The 19,747-nt window shown below is 40.8% G+C and overlaps 1 protein-coding gene across 4 annotated transcripts; it reads left to right on the forward strand.

The window, feature by feature from the left end:
* Nucleotides 1-698: 698 nt before the first annotated feature.
* MLH3 (mutL homolog 3) lies at nt 699-18,696 on the forward strand. 4 transcript variants are annotated; one of them, XM_053379165.1, is made up of 13 exons: nt 699-1,053; nt 2,413-5,708; nt 7,170-7,268; nt 7,959-8,029; nt 9,181-9,285; nt 9,857-9,929; nt 11,039-11,110; nt 11,882-11,990; nt 13,087-13,246; nt 15,530-15,553; nt 16,717-16,795; nt 17,439-17,590; nt 18,279-18,696. In XM_053379165.1, the coding sequence occupies exons 2-13, from the start codon at nt 2,477-2,479 to the stop codon at nt 18,357-18,359; spliced, it is 4,257 nt and encodes a 1,418-aa protein (XP_053235140.1). In that variant the 5' UTR covers nt 699-1,053; nt 2,413-2,476; the 3' UTR covers nt 18,360-18,696. The 4 variants fall into 4 exon arrangements, with proteins under 4 accessions (XP_053235140.1, XP_053235132.1, XP_053235158.1 ...); XM_053379157.1 differs by having other exon boundaries at nt 699-932; XM_053379183.1 differs by lacking the exons at nt 699-1,053; nt 17,439-17,590 and having other exon boundaries at nt 1,222-5,708; nt 18,279-18,367.
* Nucleotides 18,697-19,747: the final 1,051 nt, after the last annotated feature.

Consider the following 19,747-nt stretch of genomic DNA (forward strand, 5'->3'; position numbering starts at 1 on the left):
TGAAGCTGGGCCTTTGGCAAAACTGGTGGAATGAATGATCCCTGGAGGAAAGGATAATCAAAGGCTACTTACTAACCATGAAGTCTATGTTCTACCTCCACTATTGGAGGCTGTATGTCTCTGAATGCCTGTTGCTGGGAATCACATGTGGGAAGAGTGCTGTTGCATTCACTTCTCACTTGTAGGCTTCCCATTGGTATGTGCTTGGCCACACTGGTTACTTGACTAGACAGGCCTTTGGCCTGATCCAGCAAGGCTCTTACATTCTTAACAGTGGAGCCTATCCATATAAAACTATTTTACAAACACTTCATGTGTATGCAGTCTGCACTGCATTGAGAAGGCTATATAGCTAATGCTCAGATCTGACAAATTTAAAGAGCACAAAAAAGGCTCCAACCTGTGTGTTTCAAACCCAACGTTCATCCCCTGATTTGCCTTGGCCTCTGAATAATTTTCACAGAGGCAGCTGTATTAGTCTGTTCAGCTAAAACACTATCATTGCACCTTAAAGGCTAATCAATTTTATTATGTTATCAGCTTTCATGGATTAGAGCCCAGTTCATCGGATGGAAAGAATGCACAGCGCTAGAAACAAATTTTCTGAGTTCCTTCGCTCCCTTGCCTACAGAGATTTCTTCTGCTGCTGCTTATTCCACGCCGCTTTTGCAGGGCTGACTTATCGGCCCTTCCTTCATTAGGAGCGCCCCAGAGACGTCCAACACAGACTATGTGCGGCAAACACAAAGGATCCTACCAGCGGGGCTGGAGAATGAGAGTTTCCAAAAGACTACAATACCCAGGGTGCATTGCAACGCGTTTCTGTACGCGGGGAATCGGTGCCCCGATACTTTCGCCGGTGGCTGTTGAGCAGCAGCAGCAACAACAACGACAGGCCTCCCTCCTCAGCGCTGCCGCCGTCGAGTTTTCAGGTGGTGTCTGACAGTTAATTTCACCAGCTGAGGCAGCGGGAGATGCAAGTCGATTTAGCTGCCACGGATGTGGATTGGTGCCTTGTCCGGTTGCGGGAGGCGGAGCGAGGAAGAGAAGCGGGTCTGTTGCGACCACGCCTGGGATGCAAGGAGGGAGGAGACAGTCCAGCCAGTGGTTTACCCGGGGCAGCCCAACAGCTTTCTACTTCGTCTTTATAAAGTCTGGAGCACCTGCTTTTCTCTCCAGCTTTGGTCACCCCAAAGTCTTGCTTTAGTCGAGGCAAAGAGGCGGGTATATATCCTCCCCCCTTTCCCCTCATCAGCTGGAATCGCTTCATAAGGGGTCTTAATTGTATTTTTAAAAGTGCATTGGCTTTTTTCAAATCCTTCTAGGTACTCCTTTATTCTATTTCTCAAACCCTGGTTGGCACAACAGCAGTCCCATGAGGTGGGATAGACTGAAAGTGGGTGACTGGCCCAAGATCTCCTAAGTGAGTGTCAAAACTGAGGATAGTTTTGAACTTGTGCTTCAGCCAGTATTTTAACAATGACTCTATACCTGCTCTGCAAATACTTGCCTAAGCAATGGGAGTTGGCATTGCAGTAACCAAGAAGCAAAGGAAGCGGTGGCTAGCTGGTGCTTCCTTTTTCATTTTTTAACTTTATGCATCCTCTCAAAGCCAACACCACACTAGCTTCTTTCTGTGTGTAACTAGTCTGAATGGACTGTACAGTTTTTGGGTGCTTCCAGATAAGTGTTTATTGTGGAATCAGTTCTCTTTTCTTATTTATTTTTGCAGCATCCATGTAATGTTATTCGCATGAAAATACCAGAGCATAATTTTTCCCTAGATTTACCCTTTCTGTGGAAAATCCAGTAGGTTAAAAATGTTGCTAATGCCCCATTTACAATATTAAGCCCCCATCTAGAACATTTGTAATAAGCACAATGTTTGTGTATACTTATTACCATCTGTGTGCCAGCTAAATTATGGCACTCTGCATTAGTGTCCAGCAGTTATGCTTAATTTCACCCATATTAAGTTGACACAATCCTGCGTGTATATGTGTGTTGTTTTTAATTTGTGAAACCACATGTTTGAATTCACCAAAAATCAGTTATTTGTCATAATTTAGCTTTGGCATTGATGACTTTGGATTTTGTGTATATGTGCATGTTCATATGGTTTGGACAGAACATAAAGAAGTGTTGAATCAACTTAGAAACAAATGGAGCTATTCTGCAATTGCTGAACTTTTCTAAAATGAGAACTGAATTTTGTTGACAAATGCTGCAAACTGGGACTAAGCACCATTTGCCTCTATGAGGCTAACATATGAGTAGGCAAATATAGGATTGTGCTGTAAGGCAACAAGAATGACCATGGAAACAAACTAGGGAAATGTTAAGGAATTTATGAGGAGTCTGGCTAAATATATCTATTAAGCTTTTGGTTGTTTTCACTCTGTTTTCTTATAGGGGATTCAAAGAAAGTGGCAGTACATATCCAGTCTCCTGAGGTTTTCATCCTTCTACTTTTGTGATGATCAAATGCTTGGCTGAAGAAGTGCAAACCAGCTTGCGGTCTGGAGTGGCCATCAACTCACTAGGCCAGTGTGTTGAGGAGCTTGTCCTTAACAGCATAGATGCTAAAGCAACATGTGTGGCTGTCCGATTGGATATGGAAACTTTTAAAGTCCAGGTGGTGGATAATGGCAGTGGGATGGGAAGAGATGACCTCAACAAAGTGGGAAATAGGTATTTTACCAGTAAATGCTACTCAGTGGAAGACCTAGAAAATCTAAAGTTTTATGGCTTCCGTGGAGAAGCTTTGGCAAGCATAGCAAACATGGCCAGTATATTGGAAATATCATCCAAGACAAATAAGGTAGCAAAAACCTTCCTGAAACTTTTTCACAATGGAAAAGGACTGGAAGTCTCTGAAACAGAATTGAATAGACCAAGTGCTGGAACAACAGTGACTGCATACAATTTATTCCACCAATTACCTGTGAGAAGAAAGTGCATGGATTCCAGATTGGAATTTGAGAGAGTGAGGCATAAAGTAGAGGCTCTTTCACTTATTCATCCTTCCATCTCATTTTCTTTAAGGAATGATGCTTCCTGTTCAATGGTGCTTCAGTTACCAAAGACAAAAGATACACGATCTCGGTTTTCTCAGATTTATGATCTAGGTAGATCCCAGAAATTACGAGAAATAAATTATAAATCTGCAGTATTCGAGATAAGTGGTTTTATCAGTTCTGAAGGGCATTACAATAAGAATATTCAGTTTCTATATGTGAATAATAGATTGGTATTAAAAACAAGATTGCATAAACTTATTGACTTTTTATTAAGAAAACAAAGCATTATATGTAAGACAAAAAGTGGGTCTTCGACTTCAAGTCCTGCTCGTCAGCGCTCTGGCCCAGAGCTCTATGGAGTCTTTATTATCAATGTGAAATGTCCATATGATGCGTATGATGTGTGTTTGGAACCTGCAAAAACTCTAATAGAGTTTCACAACTGGAATGCTCTCCTAGATTGCATTGAGGAAGGAGTAAAATATTTTTTAAAGCGAGAACATTTATTTATTGAGCTGTGTGGTGAAGACGTTAAGGAATTTAATGAAAACAATGACTTTTGTTTAGTTAAAACTGTAGATTTACACCCATCTCTCCTTGAGGAGAAGGACTTGCAGGAGAGTTTCAAGAGAGCTTCTGATAATATTGTGGATTCTTATGAAATGTTTAATCTGCAGTCAAAGTCTATCAAAAGGAAATTAATTCATGAAAATAAGACATCAGACCACACAGCACCAACTAACAATTTGGAGGGAATAGATGCTGGCTCAGATTTGACTAGCACTGGACCTGTTCATGATCTGAGTAGCAGTAATGTGAAGAATCTTCTGCCTGACAAAAATGGCACAATTCCCAGCTTGCCAAAGTTGGGTAACCTACACCAAGAATCAAACATTTCTGATAATCTCCCTGTTGAGCCAATTAATTCCAAGTGTCCAGAAGAAATCGGCGAACAGGACAGGACAGTTGCTTTAGAAATAGACAAGTATGCTTCTACTTCACTTTGTACTGAGAAACATGATAACTGTGCAAATAGGCAACAAGACAGAGCCCTTCAGGAAAGTAACCCCAGCACTGTCACTCTGAGACATATTGAAGCTATGGAAGATGTTAATGAGTTTGAAGGTGAATCTCTTCTTGGACACGGATTGATAGGAAAATATAAGCCAGTGACAGGTAGGGAACCGTCTGCAGGATCAAATGTCAATGGAGAAGTGGTAATGGGAAGGAAAAAAATTAAGTTGTGTTCCACAGGCCTTATAACACATCTGATGCAAAATCTGCCACCTCACAAAACAACAGAAATTAACAGTTCATTAGACAGACAGACACAACTGGGTCCAATAAGTGCCAAGGATATATTTGGAAAAAAGCTAGAGTTTTCAGAGAAAACTCCAAGTGCTGAAGAAAACTTGAGGACCAGTGCTGCCATTGGAAACAAATGTATGAGGAAGAAGAACATGTCAGGTCAAAAGAATGAGGTAGTTTCTTTTCCTCCACATGGTAGTGTTGACTTTGTAACATCACATGGCAAAGAATTTATTTATAAGGCACCTTCAGGTCCTGTTCATCATCTAGACAGTGCAACTCAGACTAGGGAAATGATTGATCCTTCAGTTAGGCCTAGATCCTGTGGCTTTACAAAACTAAGCTTGTATCCAAAGCTGGGGTCATTAGATAGATTCAGAAGACATTATGGGAACATAAAGAGTACGCCAACAACTGATGCGGAAAAGAGTGAGGTTAAAAGGCCAGCCTGTGGCAGGTATCCCACTAATGAGAATACAAATTTTCAGAACTCTAGTACTTGTGAAATTCCAACTAACAAACATTATGTGTCTAATAACAGTGGTCATGATTGCCTTTTTTCTTTAGAAAGATCTCAGCACTCCATAAAAGAAAGTCTATTACATGGAGAAGCTGTTCATATAAGGGAGAGTCCTCTGACACTGACAGAATACTCTCAGATAAAAAATAAACCTCTTTCTGACACTAACTTCACAGGAACACTTGCCTCTAAAGTATCTAGAATGAAGGACTGCCTTATAGAAACTTTAACTACAGAACCTCTAGGGCATACTTCAGAACAATCCCAAGCACATTCAAGCCAAAAAGATGAAGTCAGACATGACCACCTATCTCAAAATAATCTTTTGCAGAGTGCTTGCCAAATACCTCAAATTTCCCCAAGAAAAACAGGAGCAGAGAGTTTTTCTTTTGCTTCAGCCTCTGAAGAGCAGGATGATCCTGTAGGAATCTCTAGCACAAGACCTGGGAATGCGGAAGATACTGTCAGCCATTGTTTCATTGACACTGATGGGGAATATGCAGTTTCCCCAAACAGAAGTTTAGCTTTGTCCAACAAAAAGGCTGATTCTGAAGGCTCCTGTGAAAATACAGGCATTGTGGATGGATTTATAAAGCAAGCTGGGAAAGCCTCTGAACTGCAAAATGTGAACTTGACTGGCAATACGGAGGATGCTGCAGATGACTCAAGTGCAGCTGAGGAGGAAGAGCCACAGTTGCATCATTCTGAATGGTTTCAGCAGTTTGATGCTTCGTTGGGTAGGATGGTATACATCAACAAACTGAGTGGACTGAGCACCTATACTGCTCCCAGCAAGGAACCTCAGGCTATATGTACTAAAGATATAAGCACAGTGGCTGTAAACGTTGTCATGGAGAGTGGTAAGTTCACAGTGTTTTTTCAGGTTTGCTTATCATCAGGGATTATTTAGTTGTGATTCCTGCATTGCAGGAGGTTGGACGAGATGACCCCCTTCAGTTCTGTGATTCTATAAGCACAAAACCATGTAACCACCTGTAGCAGGATAGGCAGTAGGGGGAGAGGAAGGAAGAAAGTCCAGGTGTTTGAAAAAAATATTTATTTCAGTCTCAACACCTTTTGGAATAGTCCTTCAAGGGAGAGGGAATACATTCTCTGAACAAGAATTGTCACCAGTGTTTTTATGCACTTGATGAGAGCTATTCAAAACATGCCCCTGAAACATGTTGGGCCTGGAATGAATTTTCCTTCAAGCACTTGGGAGTTTCTTCCCCACCCCCACCCCCCACTCCCTGCTGAAAACCACTGTTCTTTTATTTCTGAACAGTTTATATGCAGGTCTCCTTGCTGATGTGTCTTTTGTAATTCATAAAATGGTTGACTAAATCTTATTTCTCCATCATTACAGTGTTGCACTGATGTGATTCTTTAATGTTTTGTATTATGCTAATCACCTATTGATCCTTTTATAATAAATACAGCAAGTGGACATTTTTGTAGACTAGCACTTGTAAACACATAGAATCATAGAATCATAGAATCATAGAGTTGGAAGAGACCACAAGGGCCATCGAGTCCAACCCCCTGCCAAGCAGGAAACACCATCAGAGCACTCCTGACATATGGTTGTCAAGCCTCTGCTTAAAGACCTCCAAAGAAGGAGACTCCACCACACTCCTTGGCAGCAAATTCCCCTGTCGAACAGCTCTTACTGTCAGGAAGTTCTTCCTAATGTTTAGGTGGAATCTTCTTTCTTGTAGTTTGGAACCATTGCTCCGTGTCCGCTTCTCTGGAGCAGCAGAAAACAACCTTTCTCCCTCCTCTATGTGACATCCTTTTATATATTTGAACATGGCTATCATATCACCCCTTAACCTCCTCTTCTCCAGGCTAAACATGCCCAGCTCCCTTAGCCGTTCCTCATAAGGCATCGTTTCCAGGCCTTTGACCATTTTGGTTGCCCTCCTCTGGACACATTCCAGTTTGTCAGTGTCCTTCTTGAACTGTGGTGCCCAGAACTGGACACAGTACTCCAGGTGAGGTCTGACCAGAGCAGAATATAGTGGCACTATTACTTCCCTTGATCTAGATGCTATACTCCTATTGATGCAGCCCAGAATTGCATTGGCTTTTTTAGCTGCCGCGTCACACTGTTGGCTCATGTCAAGTTTGTGGTCCACCAAGACTCCTAGATCCTTTTCACATGTACTGCTCTCAAGCCAGGTGTCACCCATCTTGTATTTGTGCCTCTCATTTTTTTTGCCCAAGTGCAATACTTTACATTTCTCCGTGTTAAAATTCATCTTGTTTGTTTTGGCCCAGTTATCTAATCTATAGAAGTAATTCTTTTGTTGGGTATTTAGGGTTTCAGTGCAGATGCCACCCATTTAGAAGTGAGCTTATTGTGCCCTTCCTTCCAAGACCTCGGCAAGAGAGGAGTTTAGCAAGCCAAGATTTCAGAGGTAGGCCAGGACATAGAGTACTATGTTAAATAATAACAAACCAAAGAATTCTGCCAGCTGTCCCAACAGGAACTTGGAGTGATTCAAGGTCTGTTAACAATGGGACTTGTATGAATCACTTGACGTGTGGAATTGGAAATAACTTTTTTAAGGGTCAAAGTCAATTAAAATGTGGATAGCATGCAGTGCCTACTTCTATGTAAACAACAGTGATTTGAAGAGGAAAATTAATCCCTTTCTTCTGATTGTCCTAGTTCTCGTCTGGAAATGACACCATATTTAATTTTTGAGATCTTTATGAATCAAGGAAAGGTGAATCATTGTTCTGATATGTGTTTTCTCTAGTAGGAATGAGCAACTTACTTCAGGCCCTCTTTAACATTTCAAGGCAGGGCAGATTGTTGTACTAAAACACACACTGGAGGAAGATCCTGACCTTTTAACAATCTCACCTAAAGGTGACAGAGTTACTTAAGCAGCGGTTTGGGGATACAAACTTTGCTTTGTACCCTTCTATATAAATAGTGCAGTGAAGTGGTTTTCTAATCTTGTGCAGATGTGATAAAATAAAATCTCAAATGTCATAATGGGCAGTGTGCTTTTTCTACTTGGATATTGTCTTAACTTGTAGATGAAAAAAATATGAACCAACCCCCATAGTTTCAATACTTTGCATTTATTCTCTTCTAGATACGCAAGGAGAATCTCTCCAGTCCTTGTTTTCTGAATGGGACAATCCTGTGTTTGCTCACTTTCCAGAGGTGGGTGGAATTGCGTCACCATTAATTATTGGGATTTGCTTCTGTTTTATGTTGACTTGTGATTTTTGGACTGAGATAATAATTGTTATATAGATTTATGGAACTGTCCAAAAACTTACCACTCACGCCTCTTATGCTTATTGAATCTACAAGTCCTTCATGCAATTTGGAAATTGGTGGTATTTTTGTTCAAACTTTTCCAAAAGCTTATCCTGTTTCATTTGGAAGCCAAATTGCTTTTATAGGCCCTGCTTAGATTACCAAAACAACAATCTTGACTTGAGGATAAAGCACTGTGCCCTAGTTATAAGCTAAATGGTTTATAGCACAGTTTTCAGTTATCTCTGGCAATGTAAATAGTGCAATGTGATTATTCTTGTAGGACTAACTGGATTCTATAATGTGATAAGGAAGCTATAGTATTATCCATTGCACCTACTGCTCATTTAAATTAAGTTTCTTTACTCATGAGGGATATGGCTATCTTTAGAATAAAGGTATTTATTTGAAACTGAGTCCAACTGAGCTTCAATGAAACTTCTTTCAAGTAAATATATAGAAGGAGTTGGTCAGTGATGGAAAGTATACACTATGCCCATTAGGTTATATTCATATTTTAACTTGGCAGTAGTCAAGTCAAAGTAGCAAACCTTCTGCTGTTGCCTTTTAAAAAATAACATCAGCTTCAAGCTTCAGTCCAGTAAGGGATAGCTTCCATCATTATCGTTATCATCTCAAACTGATGTAGACATTAAGCATCTGTGTAAGGTGACAACAATAGTGGGTGATAGTTTTACTAGCTCATTGCATCCACTCCAAATACAACAAAATGCAGATACTAGAGTAGGTGACCACATCGCTTCTCAAATATCAGTGGGACCAATTTAAATGTTTTGGGTAAGATTGCTGCAAAAAACCACTTATCTTGATCAGAAGGACTGCACACTGTTGATGTTACAACTTTATTTAGCGTCCCACAGAGGTTTGCAAGATGGTGTGGGAAACACCCATGTCAATACTATTTAAATGGGACTTTGAGTTCTGTTATGAAGAGCATTGTTTAAAAACAATTGTTCATATGATTTTGAGTTCTGATATTTGTTGTTCCAGCGGTCATCCTAATAAGTTAATTTTGATTATATGTTTTATAGGTTGCTCTTAATGTGAGCAGTGGGCAAGCTGATAATCTTGCTGTGAAAATCCATAACATCCTGTACCCATATAGGTTCACCAAGAAGATGATTGATTCAGTGCAGGTAAATATGCTAACAATTTGCATAAAACATTTCTTTTGAGTTGGAAAGATACAGACAGTGCAGTAGTTAATAGCTGTTGTTAGCAAAGAATGTTTTATTGGTGTATGTCAACAAATTGTTGAACTAGTGAAATATTTTTGTTGAATTAAAAAGGGACCCCTGACCATTAGGTCCAGTCATGGCCGACTCTGGGGTTGCAGCGCTCATCTTGCTTTATTGGCCGAGGGAGCCGGCGTACAGCTTCCGGGTCATGTGGCCAGCATGACTAAGCCACTTCTGGTGAACCAGAGCAGCGCATGGAAACACTGTTTACCTTCCTGCCAGAGCAGTACCTATTTATCTACTTGCACTTTGATGTGCTTTCGAACTGCTAGGTTGGCAGGAGCTGGGACCGAGCAACAGGGGCTCATCCCGTCGCGGGGATTCGAACCGCCGACCTTCTGATCAGCAAGTCCTAGGCTCTGTGGTTTAACCCACAGCGCCACCCGCGTCCCATCTTTATTGAATTATTATACAGTTATTATAGATTTATTTGCAAGTTTTAATGAATAGTCAACTGAATGTGTTACAGGTTCTTAATCAAGTGGACAATAAATTTATTGCTTGTTTAATAAATACTACGGCTGATGAGAATGAAGACACAGGTAAGAATGCTACTTCCTCTGAGTAATGGGGTTTTGCAGCTTTTGTAGAACTTGGCTTTACCCGGGACAATGACATAACTCTTTTCATATTGAGCCAGTAATGGCATTTCTAGGCTGGCACCCTGGGCCATGTTGCTTTTGAGAAGACTTTAATCTCTACTCCTCAGTTGAAGAGCAGAAATTAAATGCTGTTCCCTTGGCTGCACGATCCTGTTCCGTGCTGGGAATGGGGCACACAGGCAGTGCAAGACTAAACTCCATCATCCAGCCTCTCAGTTGATGTCACCAATGTTGTCAGCTGATGGCCCAATGGGGGTGACCTGGGGAAGATGGTCTTGTGGGCCAAATTGGATCCCCCTTGTGGGGCAGGATTGGTCTGCATGCTGGAGGTTTCCAACCCCTGGTCAATAGGACAAATCTACAAAATATCTTAATGATATGATGTAGATTCAAATAATGATTGCTAATTCATAAATTAGTGTACACACTAATAGACTTTTATTGAATTCATCTGTAGAATAGACTTTTATTGAATTCATCTGTAGAACATATCAAAAGAGAACCTATTTAACCTTGCATCGAGAGTAGACTATACAATATTAACACCTTAAAACCTCTTAAGATCGCTCTTTGACTGGGGAAGTAATGTGTAAAAATACTGCAATTTTCTTTTTTCTAGTGCTTGAAAGTAATATGACAGGTTTTCCATTAATGCCCAATCTCAACATTTTTTAGCTATTCTTTTACTTTCAGTATTCTTTGTTATCTCCAATCCTTTCCACACAATATTATTGCCACAGCTTGTATGTAAGAAGTTACTTCCTTGGTGGGGGGTTTTCCCCATACCAAGCCTTTGACATAATTTAGTTTTTCAAAAATGGGATTTAAAAGAATCTTTTAAACGATAACAGAAACTATCACACATTTTATCTTCTTCCCCGATACTTTTTTGCTGCATGACATATAAGATAATATCTCCTCATTCTTTTTAAAAAAAATTTCCAGCATATGCTCAGAAAACTTATATTTATTCTATTGGATGAGATGAGATCAAAAGAAAATTGTAGCCAAGTTTATATGCTGAATTTTTTATGATGCTTTTGATCTAGGTGGAAATCTCTTAGTGCTGGTGGACCAGCATGCAGCCCATGAGCGTATCCGCTTAGAGCAACTTATTACAGGTATAGTTACAGGTAGTTAAAAAAAAGAGCAGCTTTCTTTCTTTTCTGATGCAAATCTGTATTAGATTTGTTGTGATGTATGTCAGTTAATTGTAGAGAATGAAAATACGGGATCCGTTTCATTGTGAGAACTAGCATCCCCAAGGTTGGCTTCTTTTGATTTTTCTTTACATCCCATATTTTTAGCTGATTGTGAATAATCTCCTCTGTCCAACAAGGGATGTGTATTTTTCAAGCCTCAGGAGATTCTGGCTGCAACTCAGTAAAACACAGCAGCAGTCCATTGTGCCTATAACAGTTCGTTGACCTCCTTGTCAACAAGAGTTATGAATTTTCTGCAGAGAAGAGTCCAAGAGAAACTTTTCTGGTTGTAGCCTGGCAGCGAAAATTGCTCAAGAATGTGAAAAGCCCTTGGGACTGCAAAAAGTGTTTGCTAAAGGATTTAAATGGAGTCACTATACTTGTAACAGCTTGCTTGGCTATTTTTTGGGTGGGTCATGCATTAAAGGAAATTATAATTGTTACCTATTCGGATAGCCGTGGTTGATACTGGCTGGGAATCCTCATGTCTCATGAGCAAGCTTGTGGTTGAAAATAGAGAATATTCAGTTCTTAATATTATAGGTCCCGCGTCCACTGCTGAAGAAAATACTGTACTATGTTACTTCAAACTGCATGCATGTTGCATTCTAAAACATAGGGCTGTAGGATGAGGCAGTAAGGCACATTTCTTATATATAAGATAGATAACAGTGCATTTGTTGTTATCAGATTCCTATGAGAAGCAGCCAGAAAAATTGGGCAAGAAGAAATTGCTGGCCTCCACTGTTTGCCCCCCATTGGAGATTGAGATTACAGAGGAGCAGAGGAGACTCTTATGGTTGGTATTAGCCAGACTGTGAATTGGCTGTGCTTTTTATTTCTCTTTTAAAATACACACAACTTTTTCTGGTTTAAGCCCATCCAAAGCAGCTTACAACAATAAAAACTACAAGTATAAAAAATCAATTATTTCTAAAACCAAGAATAACACAGATTCACAAGGATAAGACAGACCAGCACCTTAAATTAGGCCTGGACACACACTGACAGCCAGTGTAGCTGGTATCGCACAGGTGATATTGAAGCTGAATGAGTATCTCCTTCTCTGAGTTGTTCCTCTTCTGTGGTAGATGAATTATGAAGTTCCAAGTTACATTGGTTGGAAGTGAAAAAGATTTGTTTGCTCAATCTCCAAGAGCAGTCTTGTTCAAGTATTTAAATCTCCCAGTTGGAGATCAATTGGGTATTAGATTAAACTTTATTAGGGTACAGGCCCCCCAACACTTCTGAAAAAGTGGCTTGTTTTGCCTTTAAAGCGACAATTTAAGGAGAAAAGTTAGTGGGGATGATAACATAAATTCTTCAATGGAGAAAACTCTTATCTGACAGAAAGTTTGGTTTTAATATTTATTTTAACTGTGTAATGTATTCTGCTTTTGTTCTGTTTTACATTTTTAATCTTTTGCAATGTCTTCAGCTATACAAATAAATAATATTCAAACTTTAAAGAAACCGTACTATATCCACTGACCTGGAAATAAGCAACTTACTTCTGAATAAACATTTATTTGGTTGTGGTGTAAGAGGGTATGTTTTGACCATAAATCATAATAAAATTTACAATCTAAAAAGATAGGTTCAAATACAAGTTCATTTGCTGTTAAATCTAATCATAAACTTTTTTTCCTGAACTGAACAATGAGTGGTGCTCTGTAATAGAAGCTCTGTTCCTCCATATAATTATTTCTCCCTTTTTTTTTTTTTTTTGGTAAAGAAAGTATATCAGCAAATGATTGTGGTGATCCTTGATTATACTCTGTTTCTTTTTAAGAAAGTGCAGTAATTGTAGTTTGGGAGTTTGTGCACTGGGTGGAAAGGAATATCCAGTGCTGATCTTCCAGTTCAGAGTCTTGTGCTTACATTTTAATTTCTAGGTGCTGCCAAAAAAGTCTGGAGGACTTAGGCCTTGAATTATGCTTTCCAGAGAACAATCGCTCTCAGATTCTTATTGGGAAAGTGCCACTGTGTTTTGTGGAGAAAGAGGCCAATGAATTGCGCCGTGGCAGGCAGACAGTGACGAAGAGCATTGTGCAGGTGATATGTGGATGTGAATAATTTACTATGTCTGCTCTATAATAACGATCGGCAGCAAGTTGCTTGGAAGTCCTGTCTGCATTACAATTACTCTTGTTCCCTGCCCTTCATAACTAGGAGTCTGTAAGAAGTCCTGAGAACAGAAAGATACCATGAAGTGTGGGAGAACTCTTATGTGGCACCCTGCACCAGTAACAGACAGCATGGTGGGACTGACCTCCTGACAGTGGAGCCACTGCTGCTTGCCAGCTGGAGAGGTTGGTGTGGTGCAAATGCACCGGTTGGTGTGGCAGATTGGCTCCGCACTGCACCAACCTTTGTGCCACCTTGCCCCTCTCCCTCACCTTCTGGGCAAACAGCTGTGTGGCGATCACACAGGGTCCCCGGACGTTTGACAGTCTATTTACCCTGTGCCACCACTGTAATTGCTTTCTTCGCTGCCACCAACCCGGTTCTCTCACACAGAGTCCAGTCAGTTGTTAACATTAACAAATAATCAAGTTTATTTATAGGCATGAACAAGCTTATGGTTTCAGTTAATTTTTCTTGTCAGTTTCTTAATCTTATTTCCTTAACTGTCCTATTCGTTCCTAACAACTTCAAACTGATTATCCCAACTAACTATCTGACTCCACCTAACAATTCCTCTCACCACACAACTCGACCAACCCACAGACTATTCCTCCCTCTTCCTTCTCCAACTCCCAACTCTCAACTCACTTTTCAACCACTCTAACTCTAACTCTTAACTCCTCCTATCAGTTTCCACTGGCCAATCACTTCACACTCATTTAACCCTTTCCTTATGACCCACCTAGGAGGCAAACGCCACAAGCTGCAACTCAGCTGTGGGGGGCCAGGTGAGCAGCACTACCATGCCACCCACTACAGCCTCATTTTTTTTCATGTGTCATCATTGTTTATTTGTATGCTGTTTTTTCATCATAGATCATGCTCAAAGCAGCTTACAACTTCAAAAAGTTTACATAATTCACGAGCATTTACAAGACAGAACAACATGTAAATAGTTATATAAACAATAGGCTAATGAAAACATCTCTTATTAATAAATATACAATAAGATGAAGCAATCCAGTGATAATATATATTTTTTTAGAGTAATCATATAAAAAACGTTTATTGCTTGGTCAAAGGGCACCAAATTTTATACACAAAAAGAAAGACTTTTTCCTAACCTCATCCACCTCATTGATTGGAAGAAATAAATGCAAGAAACAACAAAAATTAAAAATGATGGGTGAAAAGGCATGTTGGATAGGAAATATCGCCCTGTCTCTTACCCACCTAGCACCTTTTAATATGCCAACCAGCATCTTGTAATGATCTCTCTCTTATTTATTTATTTTTTATTAAAGATTTTCTTGTTTTACAGAAGTATGTGTAATGTCTCTCGTATTTTTTCCATGTAACATTTTTACAAATCAGTTTCATTTGCTGAGACATTTGGGGAATACAGCCTCATATTTGTCACTTTTTAATTTAAGAAACAGGCTAGAGATCAGTTTAGAGCTTGTATTACTTTTCGGAAACCAGATGTCCTCATTTACCACGTATGATTTCTGATTCATTTCAACCTCAGGATTGCTTCGTGGGTTACAGGTTGTCAATGCAGTTTTATAAAGCTCTTTCCAATGCTAAAAAAAGAGGGATGGAGCACTTCGTACAATTGTATTGGAAGTCTTATGTTATAGAAATGATACTTAAACCTACAGAGCATTTTATACCTAGAATTTGCTTGGCCTATTTTCCATTGTAATTGGCAAGATGGGTTTGGGGAAACTGCAGTCATACTCATGCATGAAAATCCATTAAGGCTGATAGTCAACCAAGTTTTAATCAGAGTGGACCCATTGAAATTAATGAACATGACTAAGTTAGGTCCATTAATTCCAGTGGGTGTACTCCAAGTAAACTTAGTTGACTACTACCAATTAATTTATTTTGAAACATTTCTGTATCATCTTTCAATTCATAATTTCCAGGGCAGTTTATAATAACTAATTAAAACACAATAAATTTAACATTATATCTTCAAGTTTACTACATAATGGGCTTCTTAGTTCCATCCACATACTTTCCTCTGAGACATCTGGTGTGCTGAAATGGGCATGTATAGATCCTTTGTATTCTGATTTTTTTGTTTTTGTTTTTTTGTTACCATGGTTTTAATAATCCCTTTTTGAAGGACAGAGATTTTGTTTGTGAGGGTGAGAAAAGAACATAACCTCATTTGTCTGATCTGTATCTTTTGTATTTTTTTAGGAGTTCATTCGAGAGGAAATTGAGGTATGGTGTGTGTGGGTATGTGTGGTTTATAAAGAAGAGCTGTATGAATTAGACATGACTCTCACATTACCCTCCTAAAGTCGGAAAGCATATTGAATTTCCATCTGCATGTTTTGGAATCCTGAGGTTGGGGCAGAGCCCTTCCCACCAGTGGCCAGAACAGGAGGATAAGAAAAGCCAGCCCTCCCTCTATGCTTGGGGAGGAGTTGGAAGAAAGAGAGCAGCCGCATCATGTTGTCCTTGGACCTGTGACATCTAACTGTTTCAAAGCAAATGTACATTCTTCACTCTTGCCATTGGTAGACGGCAATTCACCCCCTTCTTTGAGATTCTAAAACAACACAGCCCAGAAATAGTGAAGCTCCCAGAATAAACACAGTAACAAAACAGTGTCTAGAAGGTAGCAGATACATCAGTAAATAAATAACCATGTATGTTTAAACCACAAATGGCCTTTCACTGGAGAATCTGTGGTACAAGCTTTTGTTACATGGAAAAGGAGGGGGGGAAATATACAGTGCTCCACATAAATTGTTCTTTTATTGTGTAGGGTTCTAAAATAACCAGGGGAGAATTCATATTCCCTTGTTAAAGGAACTAACAGTCTGTAACAGCCTAAGGGCTGTTCACAACTTACCCTTGAATGAGATTTTTTACTAGGAGAAGGAAAACAGTTAGTAACCACCCCCAGGATTATGAAGGGGACTGGGAGCAAAATCCTTAAAGGGAGCTCTCTGCTGAGCACTCGCCCCTCCTTGCTGAGGAAGGAGTCTAATGCTTGGATGCAACAGTGAATTGTTTCAAATTTAGAGCTTGTCCACACCTCCACTTGTGCCATGTCTGAGCAGTTTTCCCCTTGCGCTGCTCCTTTCCCAGGGAAGGACTGTTTTTTAGTACTAAATTGGAGCCAGTGTGAATCCAGGGGGAAAGCTGAATTGCTGTTTGCTCTGATTGAGTGCTAAAGAGGGGTTTCACCTAGTGAAAGCAGCAGGGCAACAGGAAGCGTGGATATGCCTAGTTGACTGCTAGTGCAGAGCATGGCATGAGAAAGGCAAGGTTATATGGACCACCTGGGACCTTATGGACCACCTGGGACCTCACTATCTCTAGTTGCTGTGACTTTTCATTCTTAGTTGTCTTTAGAAACAATTGTTGTTTTTCAGCTTCTGCAATCCACAGGAGGGGCACGAGGGACACTGCCTCTAACAATTCTGAAGGTGCTGGCCTCCCAGGCTTGCCATGGTAAGGAAAGCATTGTTTATCTTGGGCCACCTTTCTTCTACAGAAACCTTTCTCATACTTTCAGAGGACAGGTGTAGCTTTCATTAAAAGCAGAACAGCAGGGATCTATGATGTTTCATACTGAAACTGTGCTTCCGTATATCAGTTTACTGTGAACTCAGTGCTGCTCATGCATGCAAGTTTTGTGCTGCATCTAAAAAGCATCATCCTTATCAAAATGCCATCCCATGTTGTTTTCCCATTTAATCCAGATTTACCATTTTCATGGAGGATCCGAAGCGAACTCCCCATGAACAGTAATGGGGGAGTGGGGAATGAAATGGCATTTTGATGAGGAGGATGTTGTGTGGATGATGTCATGTGTATTCTGTGGAAAACTTGCATACACAAGCAGAAATGTGGAGAGAAATCTGCCTTTGATTTTCACAACTATTGTTTCTTCCTCACCCTCACGGGCAAAAAACGGGTTTTACTACAGGTATGAGTTGCAAATTGTGTGCTGTTGGTTGCCGTAGTGAAACAGATATTAACATAGTTATAGAGCTTTTGCGGGGGGAGGTCCCTCTCCTTTTATGCAACTTCATGGCTAGGAAAGAGCTGTCCTTCTTGTAGAGTTACTCCATCCAGCCTCTTCTTTTTTCAGGTGCTATTAAGTTCAATCACAGCTTGACTTTGGAGGAGAGCTGCCATCTTATGGAAGCTTTGTCATGTTGTCAGTTACCTTTTCAATGTGCTCATGGGAGACCTTCGATGCTGCCTCTTGCTGATGTAGATCACTTGCAGCAGGAAAGCCAGGTATTACATTCAGCAGACAAAATACACAGGATATGGTGACTGAGTGTACCTATCCTAACAGAAATTTCATACTAACCATCAAGTTTACCTGGGTAGAACACACTACTTCAGTTTTCTTCTTCTGTATGTGTATATATTACATGCAACGTTTTAGGATAGAACCTTCCCAATGTGGTTTACTTCAAATTTGGATAGAGAGATTTAATAATGTGCAAAAACTATCCAGCATCTCATCTGAGAATTAGTTCAGTTGAAGTCCTATGTGAACTACTACTATAAAGGCCTTTTCAAAAGTAAGATTTAGCTTTTTGAATAATACCTGTAAAGGAACACATGAGGAATCAGAACTGAACATCCATGTCCATGTGGATTTCTGAACAGGACCAGGCAAGAATCTAATACATTTCTTGCAGATCTTTTCCAGTGCAATCCTATACAATGTCTACTCAGATGTAAGTCATATTGAGTTCAGTGGGGCTTACTCTCAGGCAAGTAGAAACAAGCACTGTTCATGATAATTGTATAACAAGTTTTAATTAATTTTGCAGAAAAACAAAAAGTAAACTCGGAGGGTACTCTCCATTTAAATATCAATTTGTACAGGATTTTATAAGCAATATTATTGGATTATTTTCTTTGAGTTAAGGTATGTGTGACCAAGTCATTAATGTTCCTTTTCCCGCTTCAGCCTAAACCTAATCTGGCTAAACTAAAGAAAATGGTGAAGTGCTGGCAACTCTTTGGGAAAGAGAAGGACTGTTGTACCTGAAAGCGCTGACCAGAGCTTAAAATTTCATTGAATGCTGATGCCTCTCAACAGGTAGTGCTTGAGGCAAACACCAATAGATGTTCCTGTTATGGAACACAAATTACTGTGGGACTGGGATCAACTCTGAAAGCGCAAGAAAAGAAGGAACTTCAGCATCCTGAATTCATTCAGCAAGGACCAGGATTGTCTAATACTTAAAAAATATATGAGGCAGAATATTCACATCTGTGCTCCTGAAAAATGTGGAGTGACTTGCATTGCACTAGCACTGTATAATTAAATGCTTTTGAAAGGTTGTTTTGTAAAATAATAATAGTAAAATAATAATAGAATCACACTCTTGTCTCATTGCTTTATGGTCATACCATTATGGTCCTACACAGATTCAACATTTGATCAGAACTGTTGCTTCAACCAAATTGTTATACTGCTTACCTTAGTATTTTTGTCATTTGGTATTTCAAGTCACTTTTAAATGCTGATTTGCATTATCCAACTGATGCAGAGTTTCAAACTGAATTACTACCAATACAGTGGTGCCCCGCAAGACGAACGCCTCGCAAAACGAAAAACTCACAAGACGAAAGAGTTTTCCGTTTTGGAGGTGCTTCGCAAAACGAATTTCCCTATGGGCTTGCTTCACAAGAAGAAAGCCCATAGGGAAATCTCCGCCGGCCTTCAGAAGAGGTCCTGGACCTCTTCTGAAGGCCGGCGGGGGGGCAAAAGTCTTTGCTCCCCCCCGCCTGCCTTCCCGGGATAGCGGAGAAGCGCAGCGCGTTTCTCCGCTATCCCGATGGCTTTTGAAGGCAGGCGGGGGGGAGCAAAGATTTTGGCCCACCGCCGGCCTTCAGAAGAGGTCCTGGACCTCTTCTGAAGGCCGGCGGGGGGCAAAAATCTTTGCTCCCCCCGCCTGCCTTCCCGGGACAGCGGAGACTTCTCCGCTGTCCCGGGCGATCTGAAAATGCTGGCGGGCGGCAGCGAACGCTGCGCTGCCGCCCGCCAGCATTTTAAAAGCCCCCAGACAGCGGAGACTTCTCCGCTGTCCTGGGGCGATCTGAAAATGCTGGCGGGTGGCAGCGAACGCTGCGCTGCCACCCGCCAGCATTTTAAAAGCTCCCGGGACAGCGGAGACTTCTCCGCTGTCCCGGGGCGATCTGAAAATGCTGGCGGGCGGCAGCGAAGGCTGCGCTGCCGCCCGCCAGCATTTTAAAAGCCCCCGGACAGCGGAGACTTCTCCGCTGTCCCGGGGCGATCTGAAAATGCTGGCGGGCGGCAGCGCAGCGTTCGCTGCCGCCCACCAGCATTTTCAGATCGCCCCGGGACAGCGGAGAAGTCCTTGCCCCCCCCCAGCCTTCAGAAGAGGTCGGGGGACAGACTGTCCCCGGACC

The sequence above is a fragment of the Podarcis raffonei genome, chromosome 1 (assembly GCF_027172205.1).
Source record: "Podarcis raffonei isolate rPodRaf1 chromosome 1, rPodRaf1.pri, whole genome shotgun sequence".
In the NCBI taxonomy this organism is placed as follows: domain Eukaryota; kingdom Metazoa; phylum Chordata; class Lepidosauria; order Squamata; family Lacertidae; genus Podarcis; species Podarcis raffonei.

Coding starts and splice junctions, on each gene's coding strand:
- MLH3 (XM_053379165.1), top strand. CDS start 2,477: ATGATCAAATGCTTGGCTGAAGAAGTGCAAACCAGCTTGCGGTCTGGA. Junction 9,286..9,856: donor AGATGATTGATTCAGTGCAG/GTAAATATGCTA, acceptor AATGTGTTACAG/GTTCTTAATCAAGTGGACAA. Junction 13,247..15,529: donor TGACGAAGAGCATTGTGCAG/GTGATATGTGGA, acceptor GTATTTTTTTAG/GAGTTCATTCGAGAGGAAAT.